At 42.8% G+C, this 27,748-nt stretch overlaps 1 protein-coding gene across 3 annotated transcripts; it reads right to left on the reverse strand.

Moving 5' to 3' along the window:
• Window positions 1–506: 506 nt before the first annotated feature.
• LOC108886135 (ubiquitin carboxyl-terminal hydrolase 22) lies at window positions 507–26,341 on the reverse strand. 3 transcript variants are annotated; one of them, XM_018680811.2, is made up of 14 exons: window positions 25,864–26,341; window positions 24,938–24,970; window positions 13,935–14,067; window positions 11,684–11,797; window positions 11,481–11,582; window positions 10,053–10,219; window positions 8,156–8,315; window positions 7,407–7,512; window positions 6,109–6,267; window positions 4,842–4,968; window positions 3,943–4,034; window positions 3,371–3,433; window positions 2,739–2,888; window positions 507–2,654 (listed from the first exon to the last, which is right to left on the reverse strand). In XM_018680811.2, exons 1-14 carry the CDS (start codon window positions 25,981–25,983, stop codon window positions 2,612–2,614), a joined length of 1,569 nt encoding a protein of 522 aa, XP_018536327.1. In that variant the 5' UTR covers window positions 25,984–26,341; the 3' UTR covers window positions 507–2,611. The 3 variants fall into 3 exon arrangements, with proteins under 3 accessions (XP_018536327.1, XP_018536328.1, XP_018536329.1); XM_018680812.2 differs by lacking the exon at window positions 24,938–24,970; XM_018680813.2 differs by lacking the exons at window positions 24,938–24,970; window positions 25,864–26,341 and adding an exon at window positions 24,896–24,918.
• Window positions 26,342–27,748: the final 1,407 nt, after the last annotated feature.

The raw sequence follows: 27,748 nt of genomic DNA on the forward strand, positions 1-27,748 counted from the left end.
ATTAACAATGTCTTCTAATTACTGTAGAAATGTGCTGCATGTTATGACAACATGTTTTAATGTGAGGCTGTATTATAGAGGGTATATAAATTTAAATGAGCATTAAATTTTCTTTACATTTTTTTCAGTCTGGAATGTGTCCACATTCCTAGATTGTGCAGTCTTGAATGCAGACTTGATTTTTTTTTTTTTTCAGACTATGGTGTGCTTCTTGGTTTGACCACAGAGTGGCGCCATAATCAAATGCATGAGCACATCTGCTCTAAGGCCAGAAATACAACAGTGAGCTTTCCTGTTTGCAAGTGCGTTTCAGTGCTCAGCTCTTGATAAACTGAGGTTCTGTTCCCTTTGCCATCCTCTCTCGTTTTACCATGAGAATACAGAAACTGCATAACAGACAGCGTTTAACTCCACTCATCAAACTCCAGCACTTCACTTCCTAACGAAGGGAAGTGGGAATGATGGAATGAGACAAAAAAATAAAAAATAAAAAAAGCACATACACATTCCAGTTTTGTTCTGAGTTTAATCACTGAAACGGATAATGAAGCTCTCCTCTTCCTTTTCGTTTCAGCTGCGTCCCTGAATGTCCTTGGGTGGCCTTAACTGCTCCATGATACATCAAAAACCATAGCGCGACCATTTCACAAGTCTTTTGATTTTTACTGTTCAGAAACCCACTGTTGTCCTCTAGCTGAGGTTCTGCAGCAGACCAAAGGATATGCATGTTTGTTTTCAATTACAGAGCAGCGCAACAACCAGGGGTTGTGGTTCTTTAATGTGGCATTACTTTGTGATAGGTTAGGGCCCTCATTTTATACGAGTGAATATCTTTTTAATTCTGTAGTTTTTTTTTAATACATACACAATTGGTGATATTCAAACAAAACATACCACAACACCCTGATGTGTATGTGCATTATCTAAAGTCTGACTTGACAGCATACTGATTGAATAGAGCACTGGGTTTACTGCACTGCAGAGGCAAGACACACCACGAACCACACCGGTCTACACCAGCCACCAACAGTTGCCATGGAGAAGATTAACACTGATGGATTCAGAGCCAGGCTGTGGTCGCACAGTGCCCATATACGTGCAATGTGTTTCACCCTCTATGTATCTCATATGATCGCCTTCCCACCCCCAAGCTACGTAACAAAAGTCTCGATGGGCAGCAGGCCTTGAGGCATTACTGAGGGCAATTTTTCACATATTATAAGATCATGAGAACCCAGTCGCATGCAGTTGTTGTTAAACGGGCCTTTTTTTCTCTTTTTTTTGTTATGCACAGAGCATTCAAGGTGTTGAATAAGGAGAGACCACAGCATTCTCACATAATATAGGATCTCATCTGGAGTTCATGTATTGTATGTATGTCTTCTCTTCAGAATGCCATATGAAACCCAAAGCTCACATTCAACATACAATTCATCAACAGCAAAGGTGAACCAATTTAATCATCACCATCATTATACCAACAATTCCACAAGAATGAAAGTATAATACGTCCAAAAACATTTCCAGTACCAGGACAGCGAGGGACATTATGACTGTACTGAAAATTAAAAAAACAGAAAACAAACAAAAAAAAGACACTGAAAAGAACAGAGAGTAAACAAAAACTCAAAATTCAATGAGTTGCTAAAAAAAATAGATATTCCCTGCCCTCAACCAGACTTAAAAATAAAACAATCAACACAGTAAATAATGGAACATGAGCACACTCAGGTCCAAATCTGTTTAGTTTCCATGGCAGCGCTTCCCCAGCAACTGGCAAAGACAGCGTCTCTAAGCTCTCCCATGTTTTCTTTGCTCTTAAAAAATAGATGTATACTAGATTCATACAGTATTTCATAACTAAATTCACAAATGATAAGAATCATAACCATACCTTTAAAAATGTTCTTGCAAAGTTCATAATACGTTGATTTTACTTTGTTTCTTTTTTTTGCGTTCAGTCCCATATGCATATGACAACAACCTGTCTTCTGTCATGACTAAGTTAAATGCTTGGTCAGTTGAAACGAGAGCACCATGGGAGAGAAATGGAGGGTGTGTGTGTGCATGTGCGTGTGGTGTGTGTGTGTGTGTGAGAGAGAGAGAGAGAGAGAGAGAGAGAGAGAGAGAGAGAGAGAGAGAGAGAGAGAGAGAGAGAGAGAGAGGAAGGAGGTGAGTGGAGGAGGTGGGGGGCAGAATACTGTAAGAAAAAAAGAATCCAGATGTGCCCAATCGACATGACAGGACAGTCACACTCAGACTCTGCCCCTGCGGCAGGAAGGGAAAAGGAGAGAGAGAGTGAGGGATGTGGGGGGCCTTTTCCCTCTTGCCCAAGCCTGGAACTGACGACGCCCGACTCTTCCTCCTCTTCATTCAGTTTTGTCAAGTAGATGCCAAGAAGTAGCTCAGTGCTTGTTTGTTTTTTTTTTTTCATTTGAAAGGTTGCATGATTTCACACGTCTTTTTTTATATTATTCCTCCAGAGCTGGAGGAGCAGACTGGTAGTCAAAGAGTTTCAGGTAGGTTTGTGTGTTTTGTGTTTCATCCTGTCCCCAGTCCCTTGGCTCTCTCATTAGAAGCAGTGGTTCTTCATGGTCAGTGGTCGCAAAGACTACTCGTACTCGAGGAACTGTTTATGGTAGAATAAGAGATACCTAAAAGGGGAAAAACAGAATCGTTTAATTCAGGTTTCATACTGCATTTCCTGCTGTTTTGCTAATGTCTGTTTTCATTCTTACCCTTCACTATCGAGTACATCCTTAATGCTGGCCTTGGTGATTATGGCATCATCACATTTGAACCACTGGTCTTTGTGCTGGCGAATGAAGCTGGTATAGTGGCCGCTCTCTAATGTGCCTTGGTGGTTGACCACCGCAAACAAGGAATACCTGAAAATAAGGAGCCACGATGAGCCGGCTTAACATCCTCCTTTAAGTTTGTTTTTGTTTTATTGTCTGGTTTCATTGGGCACATTATTTAATACAGTCGTCCTCATACATGGGTGCTTTAATTTGTCTAAAACCCCATACTGTTGCTCTTTCAGGACAAGAGGACAAGCGCACCTGGCATTCTGCTTCTAGTCTTTACTACTAGCAGACTGTCAATGGTATTAAGACAGTAAATTCCCAGCAAATGTCCTGGAAAATGAAAGCTGTTGTAACTGCCATGGATGAAGAAAACTAAGCAGCTTTTAATAGACTTCAAATTGATTTAATTTGGGGAAGTTACAGCCGGATGCCTCAGGTCATTAGCATGTATTGCTGTGCTAGAGTAGAAATTTCTCCTGTGATGACAGTGCTGTAGTGTAACAGCTGACAATGGAGTGTTAGTATAACAGTTTGCTGTAATACATGTTTCCCAAGGTACTCACTTATTGTCGTTGTTTAATACATCAACCGTCTGTTGATACTGCCCGTTCATTCTGCTCTCTTTACTGCAGGTGACAGGACAGAGGGGAAAAAAAAGACAAAGATATTTTTAATGCATGCATGTGCAATCATGCTACACTGACCCATATATCCACTAGGTGGCAGGATTATCCTATCTATGAAAGCAGAGATCTTCCCTGCCTGTACCACTAATGATCTTTCTGTCTCTGAACAGAAGTGAATGGATGCTAAAACCAGGGGTGGGGCAAGACTGCTGCTGCATGCTCTACTGACAGTAATATATATTTATAGGGAGCATTTAATATAATCGTTTTTGGCATACACGCAGATGTGTGCAACCACTGCATACACACAGGTATCGGTCATAAGTGTATTTATAAACATTAAAATGTTAATAAGAAACTGGGGCGCTGCCATTGGATATTTAGTAAACTCAGTGTGTTCATAGCTGGTGGTTACACTGGCATTACAACATTCAAAGTATGGATAGAGAAGCTGAGAGGCTGCTCGATGTGAGGGGGAAAAAAAACATCCTCTTCTACGGGAGTCTCACCTGGATGCCATGAAAGGCGTCATATCCAACTCTAGAGGGAAGGAAACATATGTAGTGATCTTCCTCCGCAGTTTAGCAGAGTGCTCAAACCGCTGGAGATGGCCGGAGAGGGAGGATGAGGGGAGAGAGGAGAGAAGAGAGGGGGGAAGGGGTAGAAAATGGCAAGAGGGAGAGAGGAAAAGGGAGAGAGGAAGGGAGTGGGGGAGGGGAGAAGAAACAGATTTAGAAATAACAGGCATCATCATTGCAACATACGAAACACAACACATCTAGGTAAAAACGGAAATGCATGTTTTCCACGCCAGCTGTCCTACATTTACGCATTCATAACAAGATAATAACAGGCTTGGATTGATTTAAGACCATCTTCCAGCAGGCTGTTCCTATGAATATCATAAATACATTATAGGCCTCCAATACTGTATGATAAATAAAACATGGATAGTGGCGGACTGTACGAGTCATTAAAATCATAGGTGTCCTGGGACACTGTGAAAGGGCTACACAGTAGGAGGCGATGCACCAACAACAGAATCACATTATGAACACACCTACGCACAAGCAATGTACCAGACAGCTAAGTCACTGCAAAATCTGAACTTTGCCTCCATCAGATGTGAGGCTGCATACACACAGGGCAAAATACATCATGTATTGAAGCATATAAACATATATACGGATACGGTTATAAAAATAACATCAGAGCTAAACAGGATAAAAGTTTTTAAAAAGCCCTAGACACAAGACACTATTGTATCTGCAATTCTGGAATGATAACTGACAAAATTAGATGTGTGAAAGATAAAAGCTTAGTGTATCCTTAAATAATCTAATTGTCAGACAGTAACAGATAATGCAGCAAGTGATAATTGGCAGCGCGTTGTCACCAGCTGACTCACTTTGAGATGGAAACATGCTACGATGGGGAGCTTCTTCATTGTCAGCTGTTTGGTGGATTCCTGGTAACTATGGCAACCGCCACACTTGATTTTGGCACTGCTTCCTAGATGCTCGGGCCGCGTAAACCTGAGGAGAGAAGATTGGAATAAAAAGAGAAGAGGAAAGGGTGTGTGAGAACATGCGTGCAAAAAAAAAAAAAAAAAGACGGAGAGAGAGAGAGAGGAAGTGAAAACTGGGAGAAAGAGGAAGAGAGCAGTTATAGTTTCTGTATGGTATGTTTTCTTTGGTTTTGTCACACATCCAACCACACCTTTTTAGTCATAAGCGCTGGCTTGAAGTTAATCTGAAGATATCTGAGGGTCCTAAACATCAAGTCTGCCAGGGGAGTTTTGGTGCAGCCACTCTGTATGTAAGTACACCCAACCCAGAGCCCTGCTGGTATTGACAACACCTCTATCACCACAGGCAACAGCACTAACCAGTTCTGTACCTTTAAGAGACTTGCTGCAGCAACTAGGGGTGTGTGAGGAGCTGCAGTAAAAAAAAAAAAAAGTCAAAAGGAAAGGAGGCGAGAGAGGGAGACAGGGAGAGAGGGGGAGGATGAGACAAATGCAAGAGGTAGAGAGAGAGGGCACAGGGGGAAAGGAATTAGGTGGAGAGGGGAGGGAATGAAATAAGATAAGGAGTGGAGGAAAAGAAATTACGAGAAATGAGAGGTAGTAGAGGAGATGCAAGAGGTCACACCTGCTCTGCCAACCTGGTGATGGGAGAAGATGAGATCCAAGGGATAACAGGGTTGTCGTGCCTGAGCAGACGGCATATGTGACCCCTCGTACAAGTGGAGTGATGAATGAAATTTATTTGACTACAAGTGGAAACATTTGATACCCATGAATTTGGAGTGGTGGAGGAAAGGATGCAAGAAAATAAGGCTACTGAAAGAAAATAGGGAGAAATTGGCAATGCCTCCTCTCCCTTCAGAATGTTATGAACGTGATTTATTTCTAGAAAAGTTTTAACACCATCAGTGTTGCTGTGCATCAGCATAGAGGAACAAAGCTTGTAGTAGTACTGTACATCAAAGGTGTCTGATGTTGGTTTTCTACAAGAAACACCTTTGATTTAGTAAATATGCCAAAATCTTGTTGATCGGGAATTCAGATTAGTTAGTTCAGATACAGTGGTTGAAGGGAAAAAGAGAAAAGAAATCCTGAGAGGCAGAAAAAAAGGCAACCTGTCTGGTGTCAGCTGAGACTTAAGGTATACCTGCGTAGGCAGTCTGTGAGCGTGGTGGACCCTGACAGGTGGCTCTCTCCATTGACTGTGCTGCCATCCCCTCCTGGGCTGAGGGGCCAGAAAGGTGTGGATGAGCCAGGCAGGTCCAGACTGATGTCCCAGAAAGGATCTATTGTCGTGGAAACACCACTGAAAGGAAAAAAAATAAAAGAGAAGGGAGCTCATTTATCACGTTCAATAATAATAGTGTGTGGTTGTGTGTAGGTTTGTGTGTCACTTGGTACAGGTCATGATGAAAGGATGATGAAATAGATGGTAACACACCACACAAGCTTAAATTCACACAGCCTCTGTAGATTCTGATCATGTTTTTGTTTAAGCCAGCTGGGAGATTGAGTGTGTGCATGTGCATAATATCCACGCTGTTCTGCCAGGCCAATTTGCAATTCAATGAAGTGTTACATCAAAGAAAATTAGCTTTACATAAGAAATTTGCATTATTGCAGTCCAATGACTGTGATGGACTGCTGCCCGGGCAAAATGGAGGCTTACAGTTCAAAATGCACGCAGTATACATAAATATATATACACAGGGGATGGGCTGTCGCACATTATTACTGTTAATTAGATGAGTCATGGTGCTGTAATACCCAGTAGTACCAGCAGGTGTCTGTTTTGGCAAGTGGCTGTGCATTTACGATGGTGAAGAAGCAACCCTGCAGTAATATGGCACCAATATGGTACCATTTTTGTGAAGAATGCCTTGGGGAGGCATTTTCTGTTGCTTAAGGCCTTATCAATTAGTATTAATGTATTAATGATTGTGAAGAGGTTCGATTTATGGTAGAATGATGACTCATTCTCAAGACACCATCACTAGCTCTACATCAGCAGCCTCTCTTTTCACTGTAGAGGCAGGTAAAGTTGCAATGAGCTGGGCTAGGTTTGCCTGCTAGTCCGGGCAAGGTGCTTTGCAGTTCAGTGCAGCGTGCTAGTGCTAATCTGACAGGACAGCTCTAGGGGGCAGGCAGGCAACGCCTGGGTTGTGCTGCTGTCTAGACAACCCCCCTTACAGCTGCTCCGCAGGGACTGGGCCTTTAAATAAGAGCAGTGGCGAGGACACAACCAGTGGTTCACCCACTCCGGGAGCACGGGTGGTGTATGCATTGATCAGCCCAGCGGTCAGAGGCAACTACAGTGTTGGAGGACAAGGATAGATGGATGATGGATGAATGAGTAAATGTAGGAAAACAGGGAGGAGGGGAAGAGCAGGTGATGTGATGCTTCATCAAGATGAATGGACAGCAAACACTGGCACACAAACTTACTGGCAAACTTGACAGGTAACATCTGATTGCAGGCCACCAGTGAAGATTTGGTCAATGATGCAGTTACAGTGGTTTGGATTGTTGGCCTTCTTCCCATTGTCATCTCCTACGGACCAGAGAGCAGAAAAGTATAAACACACACACACACACAGACAGACAACAACCTCTTTAGCACCTCTAAAGGACTCTGCCTGGCCCTCTTTCTCACTTTACCATTCCCCCTGTAGCGGAGCCTCTCTGCCACTTCACAACTCTCTGAATCCTCTACAGCCAATCAGAGCAAGCCTTACTGCAGGGTCTGTGGGTGAGTCAGCCTGTCATTGCACTGCAGCAGGGCCTATTGACATTCCTCACACTGCCCTCCTGCTTGCTGTCCCCTTGGTACACACCATTGTCAGTCTCCTTCAGTATGTTTCCAGTGAAGTAAGGCACTGTGCTCTCTGGGTAGATCTAAAGTGTAACTCCACATGCCGCATCAGAGACAGGAGGTGGCACAGTCCCAGACACACTCCTCTCAATCTCTCAGCTGACACTGTCCTTTTTATGTTTCCCATTAAGTCAGTTCAACAAGCTGTAATCCCAGCCTGACAGAGAATACTCAAGAATGCACATGCTACAAAAAAAATGTAGAGTAAAACCCTTCAAACTCAATGCATTTAAAGAGAACTTGATATGATTTTAACCCTAAAAGTAGTATGAACAATGAGGAAACTACTGTAATTGGTTCCAGGGAATTAAGTGATGCCTACTGATGGTGTCCCCTTTGCAGTGCCTGTGTAGTACGTCCAGCGCTGCGATGAGGAACTCGTGGGCGTCTTGCTGCTCGTAGCCTGCGAGGTGACGTGCGTGAGTCCACACCAGGTGCAGCAGCCGGAAGGGAATGTGGGGCGAACGGTGGCCCGAGTAGAACTGAGAGCAGGAGAAGAAAGATGGGAGGGGGGGAAAGGCGGCAGGGGTAAAGAGGAGAGGTGGTTAACCTATTTTTCCAGGTGTTACTGTGTGCATTATATTTTATCACCTCTTTGCCAATATTAGAGCCACACTGCGTCTATAATTCATTGCTGAGACAGAACAAAAATGTTCTGTCAGTCAAGGTGATTATCTGACTCTTTTGAGCGCTCATTTCTATAGGTCTTGTCACGTAGGAATGAATTTCACTGTATGTCACCAAGCAGCACCTGCTCTAATGACAGCACATCCCTAAGAGAAGGAGGGATGTGAGGCGCAAAAAGATCCATGTGTAAAGCGCTGCAGAGCCTTTGCGTTGCCATGGGAATTGGGAGTGAGTGACAATCCAGGTCAGGGTCATGAGATATGGGTAAGAAAGTAACAGAGCTGAGCAGAGCACCAGAGTTGGCAGGGTGCAAACGCTACAATGAAGTTCCAACCAGAGCTCATTAATGCCAGGGAGGGCTCTCATTTTTCAGCACGTAGCTTATCGCACGCACCTCACTTTATTCTCTTCAGCTGGCTATGAAGTCTGATTGAGCTGTGAGAGGGGAAAACATGCCACGCTGACGTCTCTTTTGAATCTTACAGATTCTGCTCCTTTTCAGCAGTTTGAAGGTGGCTGACAAACGAGAGACGCTACAAGATGAGGAGGGAACGGGGGTGAGAGAGAGAGAGAGAGAGAGAGAGAGAGAGAGAGAGAGAGGAGAGAGAGAGAGAGAGAGAGAGAGAAGGGGGGATAGAGTGGCTGATCAAAGTGGGCCCCGCCTCTCACCTTCAAAACTAAAAATCTGTGTGCATGTATGTCTACAGAGTCAGAAGACAGCTTTTGATGGCAATACGGAGGTGGGTTGGAAATACGTGACGAAAGTAAAGAGCTGGGGACAAGGCGAGGAGGTGCAGAGACTTGGGAATGATATCAGTGTATGTGCTGATGAGTGTTTAAATGTTTTTTTTTTCTTATATGACTGAGCCTGAATTTTCGGTCTCAGACACTGCAGAATACTCAATCAATGACTGCCTCCCTGGGTGATGGAGGTGAGCCATTATCTCCTTCACATGTTATGAAGCTGAAGAGTTGAGCCAGCTGCAACAGGGCAGGGCTCTTGGTGTGTTTTTGTGTGTGTGTGTGTGTACGTGTGTTGTGGAGAGGATGGGAGGGGGGTTGGTGATGACTCAACTCATTATAGCACCACTTGCCATCTGTGGGCCCATATATACTGGGAAGTGAGAGGGTGTAAGAAAAAAGCGAGGCAGTGTGGGAGCAGACCAGGCAGCCATTACATAACATTCAGGGCCGATGAGTTTCTTAGATGTAAAATGCCAAACTTTTGTATCAAAGATCTGGGACTAAAGGGCTATAAATGGCTATGCAACACAATTCGTGTTGACTGATTAGGTTCAATAAAGGTGTAATTACTGCATTCTGCTCATTCATTTGTACATAGCTCTGTACATTCCTTTCAGGCAGATTTATTTCCCTCCTCTCTGCCTCCCTCTTTGGACTCGACAAAAGAGCGCAACAGTGACTCAGCCTTCTGCAGTGGGTTACAGTGAAAGAGAACATTCTGTATTATATGGTTGTTAAAAAAACTCTCAAATTATGGCTCACTTTTGACCAAAATAATATATTTCTTCTCTTTGTGTAATTTAACAAACCTATATGACAAGTTAAGACACACAAACTGGGCATCATACCTCCTGAAAGAGCTGCGACATCTCACACACCAGACAGGAGTTTGATTGCATCTCGCACTTGTGTCTGTCGGAGAGAAAGAAGTCTCGCAGCAGCGGTGTGTGTGTTAGGGCCTGAACAATACAGTTCATGAAACATGTGTTGCCCAGGTTTATTAACCCTCGTAAACCTGCAGGAACAAGAAGAGAGGAAGTGAGGCGTGAGAACAACATGGCAAAGATTAAACCTGACAGCGCTTCTGATTCATACTGCTGGCGATGTGGGTGATCTGAATCACCGCTGAAGACATGATCGCTCTCCATTTCTCTGGACTGACTGACTTTTAGCTGTGGTCATCTTGCTTATTATAAACCAACAAAATTAGAGGATTCCTGAATTAGCAGCCAAAAGAATAACAGATATAATCAATATAGATGGACAGAAAATCAATCAGCAGCCACTTGGTAATCAATTAACCATTCAAGCCTTTTATGTCAAACTCTACTGAGTTACACATAATCAATTGTGAGGATACTTCCTCACAATTGATTTTCTTTGTCTTATGTTATAGTAAACTTGGCCCTTTTTGCATTTCATAAGCAAAAATATTAATAAAAAAATAACAACTGACAGCTTAACTGATAACTGTTAGTTGCAGCTTTATATGGGAGCACACTTGGGTAATTATTAAACATAAAAGCCACAAGTACTTTAAGATTTAATTTTTTTGTGAGGCTGGAAAGTTAACAATATGGTGTTGGGTCAGGTCTGCCAACAAAACTGTGTGTATCCTGGAGCAAACCCCAAAGCTGTGAATGGATTCATTTAGAGTGAGAAAGTAAAGCTACAGTCCTCAAGTGATGGCCAGTAGAACAGGTGAGACACAGCGGGGTCTTGGATCTAATTCAATTGAGCAAGGTTTGGTTCTGGAATAGAGCGCTCAGTAGGGCTTAAACACTTTAGACTGGTCCTCGGTCTACTGCCCAATCATCGCTACCGACCAAGCTGTTTGAAGATATAAAGGGGTGAAGGGATGGCAGGAGACCGCGGGCAGAGGGAAAGGTAAAAATCAACAAAAACACAAGTGTTAAAAAAAAAAAAAATCAAAGACAAAAATGGAGATACCAGGAAGGAATCAAAGCAACAGACAACTGAGAAAATACAATAGAGAGAAAACAAGTTCTGGGGAGAGACACAGACAAATTCAGGCCCAATGTGGTGCGCAGCTATCAGAGAGGGAACACTGTGCTCTGCCCACCCAATACACCGCCTGTGGGGCTGCCTGGTCCTGTTGACCCTGGGTATCACACTTAAATGCATGAGTGATCCCCAGTGCACTCGCGCCTTGGGCACATGTACAGACAGACACACACACAAACAAACAACTGTCTAGGGATGTAAAACTGTGCTGATTAAGATGTGCAGATGGAACAGTGCAGTCTATTGCCCACCTATGGTACAGTTCGTAGTGATTTTCCTCCGCTTTGGATTGTGTCGTAATAATTCTAGCTCCCTCTTGGTTGGCTCCCACGTTGTGTATTTCTCCCCTATGCCTGTGGATACAAAGAAAGTCAAATGTGACGCCACTGAGATATCAGATGGCCTTGTTTCATAAGCTGCATTAAGTTCTCTGGCAGAAAACGAAACGCTGTACCTTGCAATTTCCAGGCTTTCCTCTGTTCTTCTTTGGCAATCTGCTCCATGTCTTTGTCGTATATGTAGTCTTGACACACAAAACAATATATTCCACCATATAATAAATCTATCGCTGGAGGGAGGAAGGAGGGAAAGAGAGGGAGAAAGAGAGATTGCACCATAATTACAAATAGATTTTTTTCAGCACAGTCATACATATTGGATTTTATTTTACTGTCCAACCTCGCTGGTGCAGCCAGCCTCAGAACAAGTGCTTCCTCCACCTGCATTTCTCACTCACCACAACATTTTTGCATCTCATCGCCTCGGACTGAACAATAATAAGACAGTGAGGGAAGCTGTGATGGAATTGGTGTATCTGTCTCCTATCCCCCCACCTGCGTTTCCAACTAACACGCCACCCTCTTCCATTCTCAAACTCCACGGCAACAATACTTCAGCTCTGTTGCCGTGACAACCTATTTTTAGCTTAACTGGACATTTTTCTGTTTTTGGTGCTACCCACACTGACAAAGTGAGCTAACAAATCATGTAGAAAACCTGACTGATGTATGTTATGTTGTCATCACTGTGCCGTTTTCTTTGTGTGTGTGTGTGTGTGTGTGTGATATCAGAATACACAAATAAATGATGCGGGGAGGAAAAAAAGAGGAATTTACTTTGAAAAAACATGATCATCTTTTCATGTCATCCTTCTTTTCTCATGGCCACATTTGGTAACTGTGCACTGAATAGGATGCTCCTCTCTGGACAACAGCAACCCGGTTAGGAGAGAAAAATTAGAGCAATACAAGTGGCAGCAAGAGGAAAAAGATAGAGACTATAAGTACTGAACAAGACATGGGCAGGAAATTCATAAATCTTGCTCACTTGAGTGAAGGACGAGAGCAAAGAATGAGAGGACAGAAAGGTTGAAGAAAGAGAGAATGAAAAGGGTCCAGAGTGATGTAGAAAAAAAAGGAGAGGAAGAAAATAGGGAAGGAGTTCAGAAGAATGAAGTTGTTAGGAAAAGGAGGTGAGAAAGATGTAAAAGGAGCCCTGAGAAGGATGCTTGCTATCTAACAGTCTAGCAGACAGGGGAATTTGGATTAATTTGATTAGAGGTGGAGAAGAGCAGAGTGCCAATGTCAGAGAGGCTCCTGTGGAATGCTCGAAGCTAATTAACACTGTAGCCGTGCACTTGGGGTATGTGTGTGTAACCAAACTGTTGAAATGCATTAAATCAATTAAAGCCATTAAGACAAGTACCAAGCCAACCCACCATCTCCCCTGTTTCCATATATAGTTGTCCCCGTCTGGGTAATATCAAAATCTTGCTAATTAGTGCCATTGTCTTATTTAGCTTAACTGGCATGTGAGTTAGAAACTAGGCTCTCTGGTTGCTGTGGATTAGCAAATGTCTACCCCTGCCTCGCTGCTGTATGAAGGCGAATGTCGTAGTTTAAACCCATGACATTTGACTGGGTAAGGAGCTCCCACCAGAATGGTAATGTGCTGCAGTTAAGAGTGAAGTTCAGCTCCCTGCCTGCTCAGACGAGGAGGAAGTTGCCCAAAGTAATGCTGTAATCCTTCACTGATAATAGCTGATGCTGCAGTGGACCACAGGGGTGCATGTGAATGTGGAGACTGACGGTGATGCCAGTGAGCCTAGGGATGGGCGATTCGTCCAAAAATATGATCACAATAAAAATGTTCATATCAAGGCGATACTTAATAACTTAATAACTATAATTATTATGAGAAATGTCACATCATTATTTCTTTCAAGTTTAAAGGTTAATTTTTGCTCCTGAGAGAAAGTTGAAAAAACAGGACTGTTGATTGTGGGTTTTAACTGTTCTTTATGGTCAGAACATGAAAAAGCACTTGGCAAACAGTGGAATATTTCACAAATCTGAGATAAAAAAAAAAAACAATTATAAAGACAAACTCTAACCTGACTGATCTAAAACCTAACCTGCACAATGCATTCCTCTTTTCCAGTGATATTACTGGCAGTTTGTAATTACTCTCTGTGCATGCTATCTCAGCATAGAAATGAACCATACTGAACATTTATTGAACATTTGTTAAACTTCTATCGAGGAAAATTACATAATATTGCGATATAATTTTATAATCGCGATATATATTGTGATATGAAATTGTGTTATTGTTTTATCAGACAAAGTATTGATAGCTCTTTTTTTTTAAAACATAGAGATACGCAATTGTCCAAATAAATACTGTGCAATGAATGTGCAGCTTACCTAGATTGTGTCTCTTGTTTTTTGCGTGCTCGTGGATGTGTTTCTTCGTAAAGCAGCCGAAAAAGACACAGTAGAGACAAGAATGGAGTCGGTTCAGGTGGGCGCCACACATGTGACAGATACACGACTTGGCCTGGAGAGAGAGAGACACACACAAGGGAGGACCGGGGGTTGGGGTGGGGATAGAGTGGAAAAAGGAATTGAGAGCACAGAAGAAGAAGAAGAAGACGACAAGTCAGTATGGTGAGAAAGTCCTCTGCAGCAGGACAGAGCCCTGAGCTATAATGTAGAGTGGCATAGGCAGATAGAGTGAAAAAGTCCCTGCCAGCCAAGTTAGATTTTTATCTCACAGTCAGTCACACAAACATTTTGGAGGACACGGTGCTTGAATAGACCTTATATGAAGACAGACTAAAGATTTCTGGGCCTGTTGACAAATCCAATGCAGCTGAATAACAACATATTTCCACACTGAATCTTTCACATGCAGGGCATGATGGGATTTAATGCTTGGCAGGCACACTGGAGAAGGCAGGCAGGATCTGTCTGAAGTACACACTAGCAGCAGCTGGAGTGAGTGTGACTGCTTTTAATACAGCACTCAGAGGTGACCGGAGAAATTGTGCATTAGAATATCTGACATCTTCAGCAAATCTGCAAAAATTCGCTTTACAGTGCTGTAAGGAGCACAGGTCCCCACCATATACACAAAAAAAAACTTTTACAAGTGCCCAACTTTAAGTGTGGAAATGTAGTAAGATAAGTGAGGGAAAAAATGAACTAGACAAGTGTGGACATGGTAAAGAAATTCTGGGAAGAAATGTGATACAGGTGCTGTGTGTAAGCACAGGCGCATGTATGAGTTTGAGCATTATGAAGCACCCTCGAGACCGCAGCTGTCTAAGAGCTCTTACATCTAACACACAACCACAAATAACAGGTATCAGTCTAAAAGCATCCAACAACACTGAAGCTAATGGTCACAGCAGCATAGGCCTCACAGACGTACAGGCTATATATGGCTATCTGCTTTTATGACAGCAGATATGGCTGTGATACGCGGCACAAGCATGTGAAAATGTGATCTAGTAATATAAGGAATACGTCTGATTCTACTTCAGTTCTGAAACTGTAAGGAATGTACAGAATGCAGATTGTAGTAGTTAGTTAATCAGCAAATGTAAAGACTTTTAGCTGAAAATACACTCACTTTGTCTCAACAGTTCTGTCGGTAATATGAGTGAAAGTGCAGCAGAAAGTTGTCAGCCTGCCTGCTTTTGAGAGGGATAAATTGAATAACAGAGGAGATGGAGGGAGAGGAAACAGATCTAATCAAAGCCTTTCAGGGTGTAGACCTGCTGCAATGAGTCGCCCACTCGTAGAGAGAAGACAGAAGGAAAGGAGGTGTGAAGCAAAGGTGAAGAGACGCAAAATAAGAAACTAACTATTGGCTGGAGAGATTTACCAGTTTTCAGTTTCTGGTACACTGTGTGAAACTAGCTTGTAAGACAGATTTGCACACTCCTACATAACTAAAGCTACTGGACATGAACTCAACAACCCTGTACTGTATTGTCTGCCTATTGATATCTTTTAACTAGCGATACAATGGTGCAACCTGACACCATCTGAACAGAATTTTAAGCTTATTGTACCAAAGAAATACAAGAGGCTGTGCCAGTAAGTTTCATTTCATTTCCTTCTCTCTGGATGACACATAACACGGTACAGTCTGTGTAATGAGATGACTACACTACTAAAACTGATACTGCCAAGGCGGAATAATAAAGCATTGTTTATCACACTTACCAACCCACAGGATGACTCAAAACCTCAACATCCAAGGCTACAACATTTTAGGTCAATTTTATTATGAAGCTTTGTTTGGGAGCTTGCGGTTCCCACAAGTACCAACTCAAATCTTGCTAGCAAAGGATTTGCAGTTTATAATCTAATGTGGTTAGAAGTGGGCAGTCAGAATAATGAGGCTGATATTAATATAGTGACATTAACTATGTATAAATGCTTTATGTTCCAATAAACCGTGTGCATCCATATAAACTGCTAAAGAAAGTTCCCATTGCTCACTCTCTTTCTAAATATAATAAATATCAACAGTGATACCAACACTGCTGCTTTGAATCTTGATGTCACAACATCTGGTATCTCTTGCCATGGGAAACAACAAAAATACAAAAAGAATTCATGATGGGTTTTTTTAGCCAGTAAATGGTTTCTACTGCCTGAAGCTTAAGCTACTTCTTTCTTTAATTTAATGATATTTAATTAGGCTTCATTCTAAGCACATGTCTTCTAAAAATGGTTTAATAAACAGATGAGCAACTGTGCTTATATTTCCTTAAAACGTTTTTCTCACGTCAACAGAAAAAAGCTAATGTGGAGACCTGAATCTGAGCAGAACTGGGATGGCTCATCTGTGGGAGTGGACGGAAATTATCAAATTCTGCACAAGCAGGTCGGAGCAAGACTGAAATAACAGTCCCATACAGACCTCTATTTGTAAGGACCACATGACAGGCACAGAAGTGATTTAATATTCACTTGTTCATTTGCCTGCATCATGGCACACTAGAGATGGGTGTTTCATGAAACACCAGACATGTTCTACTGTGCACTGCCGCAGATAGGCCGCAGAACTCGCAGACAGGCCTGTGTTTTGGCTGAGCATTAGCAGGCGTGGGCTAGATTGTGATGACATTGCAGTAGTGGGGATATTCAGGGTCGCAGACACTAAGCTCTGTTTTTATTCCAATTGGTCTGTTAGCCAGCCAGCTCTGAATGAGAGAAGGGGCAGCACCAGAGCAGGAAGGGGATGAAAGGTGAGTGACGGACAGAGGGAAGAAACAAAATGGCTGACTCTTAAACCAAGATTAAGACTGACATCTACAGCAGGCTCTTTAAAGTTTTAAGGACAGAGCTTGTGTCTCTGACATCCAAAGACAAGAAAGGAACGCAGAGGATTTAAAAGGGGATAGAGTGAAGCAGGACATGGTTTTTAGAGTCTAAATGAAATCCTACATGCACTTGCAAAAAGTAAAGACAGACTAGATATTGTGCATCTGCATCTGAAATCCTAAATGTATGATTTGTTGTTGCCTCCTATCGTACCTAAGCAGTGTTGCCATTAATCCCCCCTTCTCCTCCACTGCGCCAGGACTCCAAGTCAAAAACAAGAAACCCTGCCAATGCCACGCCTTGCCCTCCTCCTCACCCTCCCCTGCCTCAAACACCCCTTTAGCAGGCAGAAAATCTATCTCTGCTCCAGCACCCACAGTTCACAGGCTGTCTATTCCTCAGTGTCAGCAGTCCTGCGTCTCTGTGCGCCCTGGGCTTTTAATGTTCTATTAGATCAGCTATTGATCAGCCGCTGGCTCAGATGACTGGAACAAGTGTCGGACAGGTAGCAAGCTCTCACTCGTGCTACGCTGGGGTGCATCTCCCATCTGGGATGCACTCTTTGAGGCCAGTTAGGCTGGGCTCAGAGTCCAGGGGAACGACCCGCTAATGTACGCAGCTTTTGATTGATGGAAGCACAGGTCTCTAATACACCTTTAACGTGAACATAAGATAGCATTACAAGCTTTGTGGGTCCACTGAGGCAGTGAGTATCCGAAAGAGAACAATGACCCAGGAGGGACAACTATGAATCCTCCAATGTTCTACATCCAGCTGCATACATATAAATCTAAATTAAGTAGCCGCACCTCATACTCAGCTTCTCCTCGTGCATTCTTTCAATATGGCTGCATTATTCCTCCCTCAGCATTTAGGTTAATGCATTCATATATTCAAACAGAGCCGGTAATGTGATGAGCTGTAACCGAGGAGGAGAGAGAATGACGACCACGATTATGATGTGGACAAAGGTCCGGCTCTACTGAGCACACTCCTGCTGCTGCATAGAACAGACCAGGGAGGGGAGGAGAGGGGAGGAGAGAAAGAGTCAATACAGAGTGGAGAGCATGGCTATATGAGAACCAGTGACTCACCACACTGCCTCACACTCATAAGCCTGTGCATGCCTCTAAAACACACACATGGTCATACAGCAAATAAAACTAACGATGGCTGACATGCGAACAGCAAACTATAAATATGCATAAAAAAGAAATGAATAATCTCTTCACAAGCACATACACACACACACAGACTTTGGAGGACATTTGCTATAAGTACTCAGAGACACATACATACAGGCCTCTCTGATTCTATATTTAATACGAACAAGCTAAGGGAGGCTGGGGAAGGAGACTGATGGTGATGCTCCAGAACCGTGCTGCCGACTGACCCCGTGGGGCTGCAGCCTGTCAGTGCCTTGGCAGGATGATGTTGTTAACCCCCCTTCCGCTCCAACCTACATCCCCACTATCGCCACATGACAATGCCTGGTCTGCAATATGCAGCCTCAATGAGCAGCCCCAGAGACACACGCACAATATAAATCTCACTCATTTCACTTCTGTACTCTGTCAGCTCAGTATAACCTCTGTAAGACTCTGTGGTCTCTTTGAGAATGTATTCCCACCTCATTCAAATGAATCTGAGTTATGTGTAGTTTGGCCTCATACTGTCACACGCTGCTGTAAGGACATTATAGCTAAACCCTGAGCCCCAGCCTATAGAGTGTGGCTTCTTGTCAGGGAGGGGTTTGTGCAAGTTGTGTAGGTTGTGGTAATAAAGCAGGGTTCACAGCACATAGGATGGATTTACATAGGCGTGCACGTGTGAATGTGATTTAAGATGACTCGATTAGGGAGAGGCTGTGCTTGTTTCTTGACTAAATAACCCAGAGATCAGGGGGTGTAGGGGAAAAGAAGAAGAGGCAGCTGAAAAATTTCCGCTCACAAAGCACAGTAAAATTGCTGGTTTATGCTACAGTTTTGGTGTTTAGCGAGCATTATGTTTTGAAAGAATGATTTGGTTCCATACACACACACATAGAAACTAGCTACACTGTCTCAAAAAGTGATCATGAATCACTGCAGAAATCCCCATCACACAAGAACATCCAGCCAACATCAATCTAATGCACCAGGATGTAGACTGACCAAGGCAGTAAAAAAAAACAAAAAAAAACACCAACAAGTACGAACATTGACAAAAATGTACAGCAAGAGGACAGATGATGTCGACAGATCGTGTGTGTTTGTGTTTGTCTGCACAGATGGTTAACAGTCTAGCTCCAGCTTAACAAAAGGCTGTGTGATCATTTGTCAAACCTTGCAGATACCAGATGCCCACAACCGCTCCACCATGACAGAGCACACACACACACACACACCAGAGAGGGACTGTGCATGTGACCAACACCCACAGCACAGAGCCTCTGACTGGTCCCCTTGGACTAAAATTTCATTAGATCACATGTTGATTACTTCTTTTGCCCCATGGCACCAATCAGGGTCCACTAAGCCCTGAGCATTACCTCCAGGAAAACCTATAAGCACCACCTACAGAATAGAGGCGCTATGGGGCTATTAGTGTACTACAGAGTCTTTAAAAGTAAGATGACCTAAGTAATAAATTAACTTGCAAGGGTCTAATGCCGCAATCTTCACCTTATTTCACAAGGACAGAGAGTCATTTCCATACAAAATGCCTAGTCCCATGAAAAGCTGTCACTTGGGTTCGAGGTTTGAACAATAGGGAATAATGGAGTGTCCACACTAGAAAAGATTGATTGCCTCTTGGTTTTGGGCTTGGTCGGCCCCTGGAGAGTGATTGACAGCTCATTAGCCAGATGGTGGTGCTAAGGGAGGGCTGGACAGCAGCCTCATTGGCTGGCTCAGGCCATGACCAGCATGCTTTGTAGCAGTGATGTCTTTCCAGAGGCTTTTGGACAGTCAAATGAGAAGTACGGTCTTTGGATCAAGGGAGGGCGAAGCGAGAGAAACGGTCAGTGAAAGAAAGAGAGGTGGAGGAGGGAGTCGGTCGAGGGAACTTGTCTGAGGAGGAGGGGCTGAGATTAGAGCTGGACACAGCTTACACGGGGATGAGCATATTCAAAACGCAAAGTCACGCTTGTCCTCACTCGCACGTTTTCACATTTAAGACTAACCATGACCAGGTCTTATAAGCTTACGTGGTCCTTGCTTATGCTGTATTAAACTATAATAACCCCTCAAAAAGAAAATGAATCCCACTTTTTTATTTACAATGTCAACCTGTTTCTCATGCGTCTTCAATTCATTACTGCTCTGAAGGCAAGGTTTATCACCGCCAATTAACAACCTCATGCAGCATCCCATTCATGTGCCTATGTCAACACTGCATATACTTGACCAGGATTGCTCCCTAGTGGAAGACTGCTAAAACATAGTTAGAGACCAAACTCTCAGTCAGTGGCAAAAAAATTGCTGTACCAAAGCTTTTCCTATCTTATAGCATCTCTGGTCAGAAATAAACAACAAGCAAGGAAAGCACTGAGGCCCAACACACCCAGTATAGTCAGAGACTGGGAAGCAATTGCATGTGAAAGGGACACCACAAGGTGACACACCAAGCCCACAATTACTCTGGAAGGAGGTTGCAGACCTTGTGCCATTTGTTTAGTCTGAGTCACTGAGCCACAGCCACAGTGACTGACAGACCAAAAGCCACATTAGACAAGACCTGGGAGAGACAGAAAGCACACAGACATGGAAGAAATAGGCCTGGATGAGGGCCAAAACCCAACGTCTGACATCTCCGAACCCTGTCGAGTGTTGTCTAAGAGGCGGTGGTATGTGGAAAATGAAGAGGGGAAAATTAGAGGACTAGAGGCTTGGCTATACATTTCCCAGGATCCAAGAATTCAGATGCAAATCTCTGTGAATGGGAAATTTCATTTTGGTATGGCTTTGTGTAATTTTAAAAATCTAACTACTGTATTATAATTACCACAAGATAAACAATACCAGCAATTTTTGCACAAATTTAATGTGATAATCAAAAGGCAACAAGAACCGTGGGCTGAACTAGGTTTGCAAACACAAGAAAAGCGAAAGCAAGCACAAGGAGGAAGAAGCAGCGTGGGAGTGAGCACGGAAGAGGAACAAGTGAGGGCTATGAAGAGGCTGGAGGAAAGGATCCTGATGCTACAAACGTATGCTGATGAGTCAGGGAGCAGGCCTGTGATGTGATGGAGACTGATCTGACAAAGAGATCTGCTTGCAGCACAGGAATCAGCCGCTCTCTGGGATGGGCTGTGCCTCGGTGGATTGTGTGTGTTTGTGTGTGTGAAGCAGGGGTGGTGGTGGGGGGTGAAGAGTGACAGAAGGAAGTGTATGTGTCATCCTCGAGAATATATCCATTTTCCTGCCTCTGAAATTCCCAGCAACATCTAGCAAATGATTTCTTCTCTCATCTTCTCTCATCACAAGCAGAAAGCGGGTTTGAACTTGTGGGAAAGGGGTGGGGGTGGGGGTTATGGTTCCTCTGATCATATATGATTTATCAAAACTAGAAGATAAAAAAAAAGTTGAGTTCAGTCAGCTCTCTAATCACGACCCTCACCCCTTTAATCAAAGTGACAGCGGATTCTTCAAAGCAGTTATGGCTGTAAAATTCTGCCAACCCCACCCACCCTGCTTTCATCTCATCCAATTTCCACTCATCCTAATATAATGGCTGTGGTTTAACTGTATGGCAGATTCCTCCGTGGTGACGGTGTTTTACCAGACACAGAATACCTTCTCTTAAAGATAGTAAATTGAGTCCACCCTGCTGGATGGAGCAGCACGCAAAATAAATAACCATGACCTTCATGAATATTCACACCATGCCTCCACCACCACAGCCATTCACAAAACATAAATTATGAATATGGCTGGAGTTGGGGCCTAAAAAGGAATGAATTCAACTGTTAAAAGCAAGGGCAGGTTTCTATATACGAGCCATGCTGACATCCTTCTGTGCAAATCTGCTTAACTGGCAATTGGCAATCTGTTGGGACATGAATCTCAATTAAGAGAGGAAACATTAGAAATCTGTTCAGACCAAAGCAAACTAAGGCTCACGTGTCAAGCAATCACTCACTAAATATCACAACACAGAAATAATAGATGAACAGACAGGACTCAAAATAAGGATCCAGGAAGCTAGAGGGAGGAAGTAGATCAGAACAATAGTTCCTCCTCTGAAATGGAGCCAGTTTTTGTGACACGACACAAACTGACAGTTTATATTGTGTGTAGCCCCTGTGGCTATGTGGCATGGCTAATCAGACCCTTCCTTCTAACTGACAGCCCTCGACGTGTAGCACACCTCAACCAGAACAGAATATCACAAAGGACAGAAGCGCTAAAGAAAAACATGTAAAAGTTGTTAGTCTGGATTCAATGCCCACTGAATCCAGACTAACAACAGAAGGGAAAACATTATTGCATATTTGTTTATGCTTGCCATCTCCCCTAGTGGGACATCTTTAATACACTGCTCAATTTGCATTTAATTGTTTTCTCCATAGAGCATTTGTGTCATATACAATTATAGAATGATTTAGGTATAATAAGTGTTTGCGTGCCAAAGACAATTAAGACATGTTTATGCAAAAGACCTGAAGGACTCCATGACAATATCAAATCTGTCACCAAGTTAAACTCATAATTTATAGGTGACCCTTGTGTGCATTTCATGGGGCATTTCGTTGAAGACTAACCTGCCAAAAGAATTAATATCCTAATGTCTCTGAATAAAAGATAAGAGATCCCAAGCCACAATGGGCAGCAGTGTCATCTTTGGAAATCATAACGATGGCATTCATTCAGCCATTGGTTACCCATGTGGGGTTTAGATTGTGCATGCAGAGCAGGTGACAGATTTTCCACCAATGTTCCTGCACATCGCCTGGGAATTGATTTTAGCTTGAGGTAGAGAGGATGACAGCTTGCAGGGAGGCTGCTGAGGACAGACAACAGAAAAGGGAAAAAAGGCATGAGGGAAAAAAGAGGAGGTGAAAAACAGCAATTCAGGATAAAAGGTTCTGGCTAGTAAAAAGAAAGTCTGAATATAATGTCAAAATACATTTCCTGTATCCCTCAGTCACTGAATGACAATGTCTTTCAATTACAGTGCTTACCCTGTTTTTTGCCACTACTGTACTATATGTAGTAAGCAGTGAGCAGGGCAGTGATAAAGCTGTTGTTGCAACCATACTAACCTGAGTACCTCTATGCCACTGTCATTTATTCAAATACACATTTCAGGATAGCCAAGGACAGGTGCAGGCTTTGTATTTATATCTGTTCTACAATGTTAAGATACCAGGATGTGATGTTAAAGGAATCTTAGCCAGCTAAGTCATGAATCAGAGCTGCACAAAAACCAAGCCTGCCTTGCCTCATCTCATGAGAATACACAGTCTGTGTACCACTGGAGCAGCACTACACCTACTCTGCATGTCAGATTAGTTAGGAGGTAAAGAAGCTCAGGGAAGGTGGTCTGTGGCACAAGACTCATTCTCTCACATAAACTTCCTGGAGGGCAATTAGACAGTAGGGAGCCACTGTTATTTCCTCCATATCAGTCACCTTGACCACCAGTGTCTGGGTGCAGATGAGCAAAGCAGAACCACCAGGTACACACCTTAACAGATGTTGGACAGCTGTTTGGTCAGCAAAATAACACACAAAGTTAAAAGCATGGATCTCATAAGAATAACTGACTTTCAATGCTGACTGCCAAACAATTCAGTTTGTCAACAACTGAATTCAGAAAAACAACAGCACGACCACTTTCTGGGCACAATCTTTGCATAGCAATATTTCCAACACTAGCACAGCCAAAACTGTAAAACTAAAAATGTCAGTATTTGATACAGTATGGTATTACACAGCAGTTTTTCAGTGACAGAAACTTAGCAGGGCCTATTGTCAGTTATGTAAGATTACTTCAAGATTCCAAGGCCATGGGTGTGTTGTGACGCAGTGGCATGTGAGAGGAACTAGATGGTGCTCATTTGTATGAAAAACAAAGCCCCCACTGACAGATGACATGGACTGATGAATGACAGAGCATAAAAATTCTATGTAATCCAGTCCGAAACTACCAATGCCAGCACAACCCGAATGGTTTAAATGTAAAATTGTCTTTGAATGCTATCTAACCTTGAGGGTTATGACAACTAATGGGCTTCAAACCTGGAGGACTGATGCAGCATGCCACTCACTACAGGGCATGGTAGCAAAACAGGGAAGAGAAATATCATCATACCTCTCACAAATTGTCACTGCATTTCTCTTAACATGGTAAGGACATAACAGGTTCTTGTCAGAGGTAAATCTAAGGTGAAAAACTGCTTGTCATGGAAGAGATCATATTGGCAAACAGCTCAACACACCTAGGAGGCCAGGCAGAACATTGTAAACCACCATGAAGTGAGCATTAGAAAGCACCCCTTACCAGTTTTATTTCCATGACAGACTGACTAAGCTCCTGTTGATTACATTCCTATGAGGTACAGAGTGAGAAGAAAACTAGACAGTCAAAATTAATATTCATTCATGCTGCAGTGTCGCCCACTACACTGTCTGATAACCTTTTAAGACTGTCTCACACATTTTCAGATGATCTCTTGCACTTTGTACTTCTGATACACTTCAGGGTGTAAAAAGCTTTTTTAAAAAGTAATGTAAGCACCGCACTCAAACTGAAGCATTTCAATCCAGCACTGTATAAACGAAAGGGTCATTGACCATTTTGCACTAGCTATTTGCTTTGACATGCCCGCAATGTGACTGAATTACGCTCTTGGTTGTTCTGCTCACAGTTCACCCTCCCACCAGGTAGCCTTACTGGCTGTAACAGTGTATCACAGCAGACACAAGAATGGGGCAGAATTCTTCCGCTACATAGGTTTACATCTAAAATTCAGTCCATTAAATGAAAAGGCACTGAGGCACACAGGTAGGTGAGCAAGAGGAGAGAAAGCAAGCCAGCTCTTATTCTTCTGAACTACCTACAGTATGTCAGTGAAGATGAGGAGGGAATAAGCATCAACTCACCAGCTCTGTCCATCCTGCATCACTCTGACGCACCTATTTTAGCACAACGACATAAAAATGTATGACATATGTAAGAGAGGCATGGATTTCTTGTGACAACAATCAAGCAACCTACAAATTGTTGCTAATCCACAGTAAAAATGACGCTTCTGGTTGTTTTTAAAATGAACATCATGGCACAAAAACAATTTAAAAAACAAGTTTAAACTGACAAAAAACAGAAAAGGTGGGAAAGTGAGAGAAACTGCAACACAGTCAAGTGATGACCTCACACTGTAGAGAGCTATTCGGAGCTGTGTAGGCCGAGCAGGTGTGGGATGAGCTAAAAAAGAAATTGGCAATAAAGTAACGGGCTGACGTCTCAGCATCCAAACTCCTGAGGGAATGACCAGTGCAGTAAAAACACTGACCTGGGATGCCCAGGAGCGAACCGCTAATCTGTGGACCCAGTGTGTACGTGTGGAGAGACACAATGGGTCCATTTGGTGTGGTAATGTTAGCCCATGGCCACAACTCTCCTCAAACCCAACTTTAGCCATCCAGCTAACTGTTCAGCACCCACCAAACAGAGCCGCTCGGCTAACCTAGCCGATTAGCTTGCGACAAAATAGGCTGAATGCTGATTGCTTTAGTTGCTAAAGACAAACTGAGGGTTGCGGTTAAAATTGCACAGAAGTCTCCGCAGTTCGCCAAGCAGAGTCTTGCTAGCTAACTTACCGGTGATAACCTAGCTGGCTAACCCTAGTACTAGCAACATTACTGCTGCAAGAGTAGTTTCAATAAGACCGTAGTTTTGTTCACCCCCGTTCAGTGATTGTGCTTCATGTGGGACATCATTTGCACTCAAGTTCTGTGTCTGCATGTGCCACATTACAATTATTTCACTTTTGTTTCTAGAGCTAACGTTGCAGTTCCTGTGTTTTTACCTTGCGTCTCCTGGTCTCAGCAGTACCACTCCAAACAAAGCATTGGTATATGACTCGAAGATTTTGTTTCCAATTATCCACCTTATAACCGTTCACATGGGAGCACCCGGCCGGACTCATGACAGACAAAACATTCAGTTTGGGTTTTTAGGTGACAATGAAAAGTCTCCTGGATTATTCACTTAGCTAGCTAGCTAGCACGAACTGTCTGTCCAGAAATGGTTTCCGTTTGGAAATGGGACAATCGATGTAGTATCCAAAATGCTCCACGGGCATCTGACAAACACGGTCTTTGACTAACTAACTACAAGTCTGTTCATGTAGTCATCTAACACAAATATAACTCCACTAAAATTTCTGTTCCCTTTGCTGTTTTGACAGTTGCCTTTTCCTTTAACGTTAGCTCCACTTCCACTCTCTCGATTAGTTAGCTTTCTTTCTCTAGTTAGCCTGCTAACACTCAACTACAGCTTCACAATGCCCGCCCAGCGTACACCGTGATTTGCCAACACAAAGAGGTTACGTCACTACGTTGACTTTGAAGCACGTTGGGTTCGCTTGATTTGGGACTCAGCGTATTCCGCATGGGTGATTTTTGGATTTCAACCACGGGGATGCATCGATGACGTTTTCTTGACAAAAACACCACTCGCTCAAGCTAGTCTGGAATATACAACCGATCCAAAATTTTTACAACAATGTTATTCTGAATGGTGCAAAGCTGTGCTTTTTATGAAATATGCGTATTGCCAACAGGGACCCAGTTGTTATTGCCTTTACCTTATGTCAATCATTGTTGATAGCTGTTTTTGAGAAATGTTCTGCTTCTGCCTCATGTATGCATCTATCATTCATACCACTAATCACCTGAGCAGAAGCGTCTGTCTGTTATTAATGTTTAGCTGAGCGCGTGACATATAAAGAGTAGAAAGTAAATATTGCAATTTGAAGATCAGAAAAAAATCTCTCGTACTTATTTTAAGGTATAATTAGTAAAAGTTCATCTTCGTATCATCAATGAAAGTCTACCACCTAGTGGTGTATGTAGTAACTGACAGTACAAGAGTATGGACTACTTCAAAACCAATTTGGCTCCATGAATATACAATAACATGGATGGATAGGAAGCATATCAATGAGACCGGGGCCCATGCTGGCATCTCTGACCATAACGGCCTCACATGTCTCTGTTGGGACCACAGGTTTGACTGACATGAAGGCGAGACCCTTGGTGTTAAGAAGCACCGGTCTGAATATTACAAATGTTAATCTGTAGGATTAAAGGTAGCAGTTAAGGCAGAAAGAATACATTTTAGCTCAGGGAAAAATAAGTGACAAAGCTCATATCAACTATTTGAGCCTCAACTAACTCAAGTCCACTCAAGTCAGGCTATAACTCTCATCAGCTAATGAGCTTCATAACTTTCACCTGAAAAAAAGAAAGAAGAAAACTGTGCTGTGTACTTTATATTTTTCTGTTTTTTTATTTTTTAAGCATCACACCCTTAAAATATAATGAAAAATAAAATATGTATTTGTGCACCACAATCACAAGATCGTAAAGATACTGTACAGTCTTTAACACAATAGCAGTGTGTTGGAAAGCAACAGTAATAAAACCTTTCCAAATCAGGACATACAGTGTAAAATTACTCACTCTTATCTAGTTAGTATTGTAGTCAGTGGACTGTGAATGTATTCAAGTTGGAATGTCAAGTGATAGTTACAAATTGGTCAGGTTCGGCTTTGGATGGATTTGAACTCATGAAGGCCAAAATAGTATAAAACATGTAACTCTGTTCCAAGGGCTCTCCTCAGTCTAATCTTGGCTCAAGGGGAAAATGGGAGCTAGTTATAATGAACTAAATCTGTACCTGAGATGGGG

Source organism: Lates calcarifer, linkage group LG11 (genome assembly GCF_001640805.2).
Source record: "Lates calcarifer isolate ASB-BC8 linkage group LG11, TLL_Latcal_v3, whole genome shotgun sequence".
Lineage (NCBI taxonomy): Eukaryota > Metazoa > Chordata > Actinopteri > Centropomidae > Lates > Lates calcarifer.

Bases quoted from the DNA above. Each gene is read 5' to 3' on its own strand.
- LOC108886135 (XM_018680811.2), bottom strand. From the start codon at position 25,983: ATGAGTCCGGCCGGGTGCTCCCATGTGAACGGTTATAAGGTGGATAAT. The intron at 10,220-11,480 runs GTGGGCAATAGA...TTGTTCCTGCAG, and splicing joins CACTACGAACTGTACCATAG to GTTTACGAGGGTTAATAAAC. The intron at 2,889-3,370 runs GTGAGTACCTTG...CCTTATTTTCAG, and splicing joins GTATTAAACAACGACAATAA to GTATTCCTTGTTTGCGGTGG.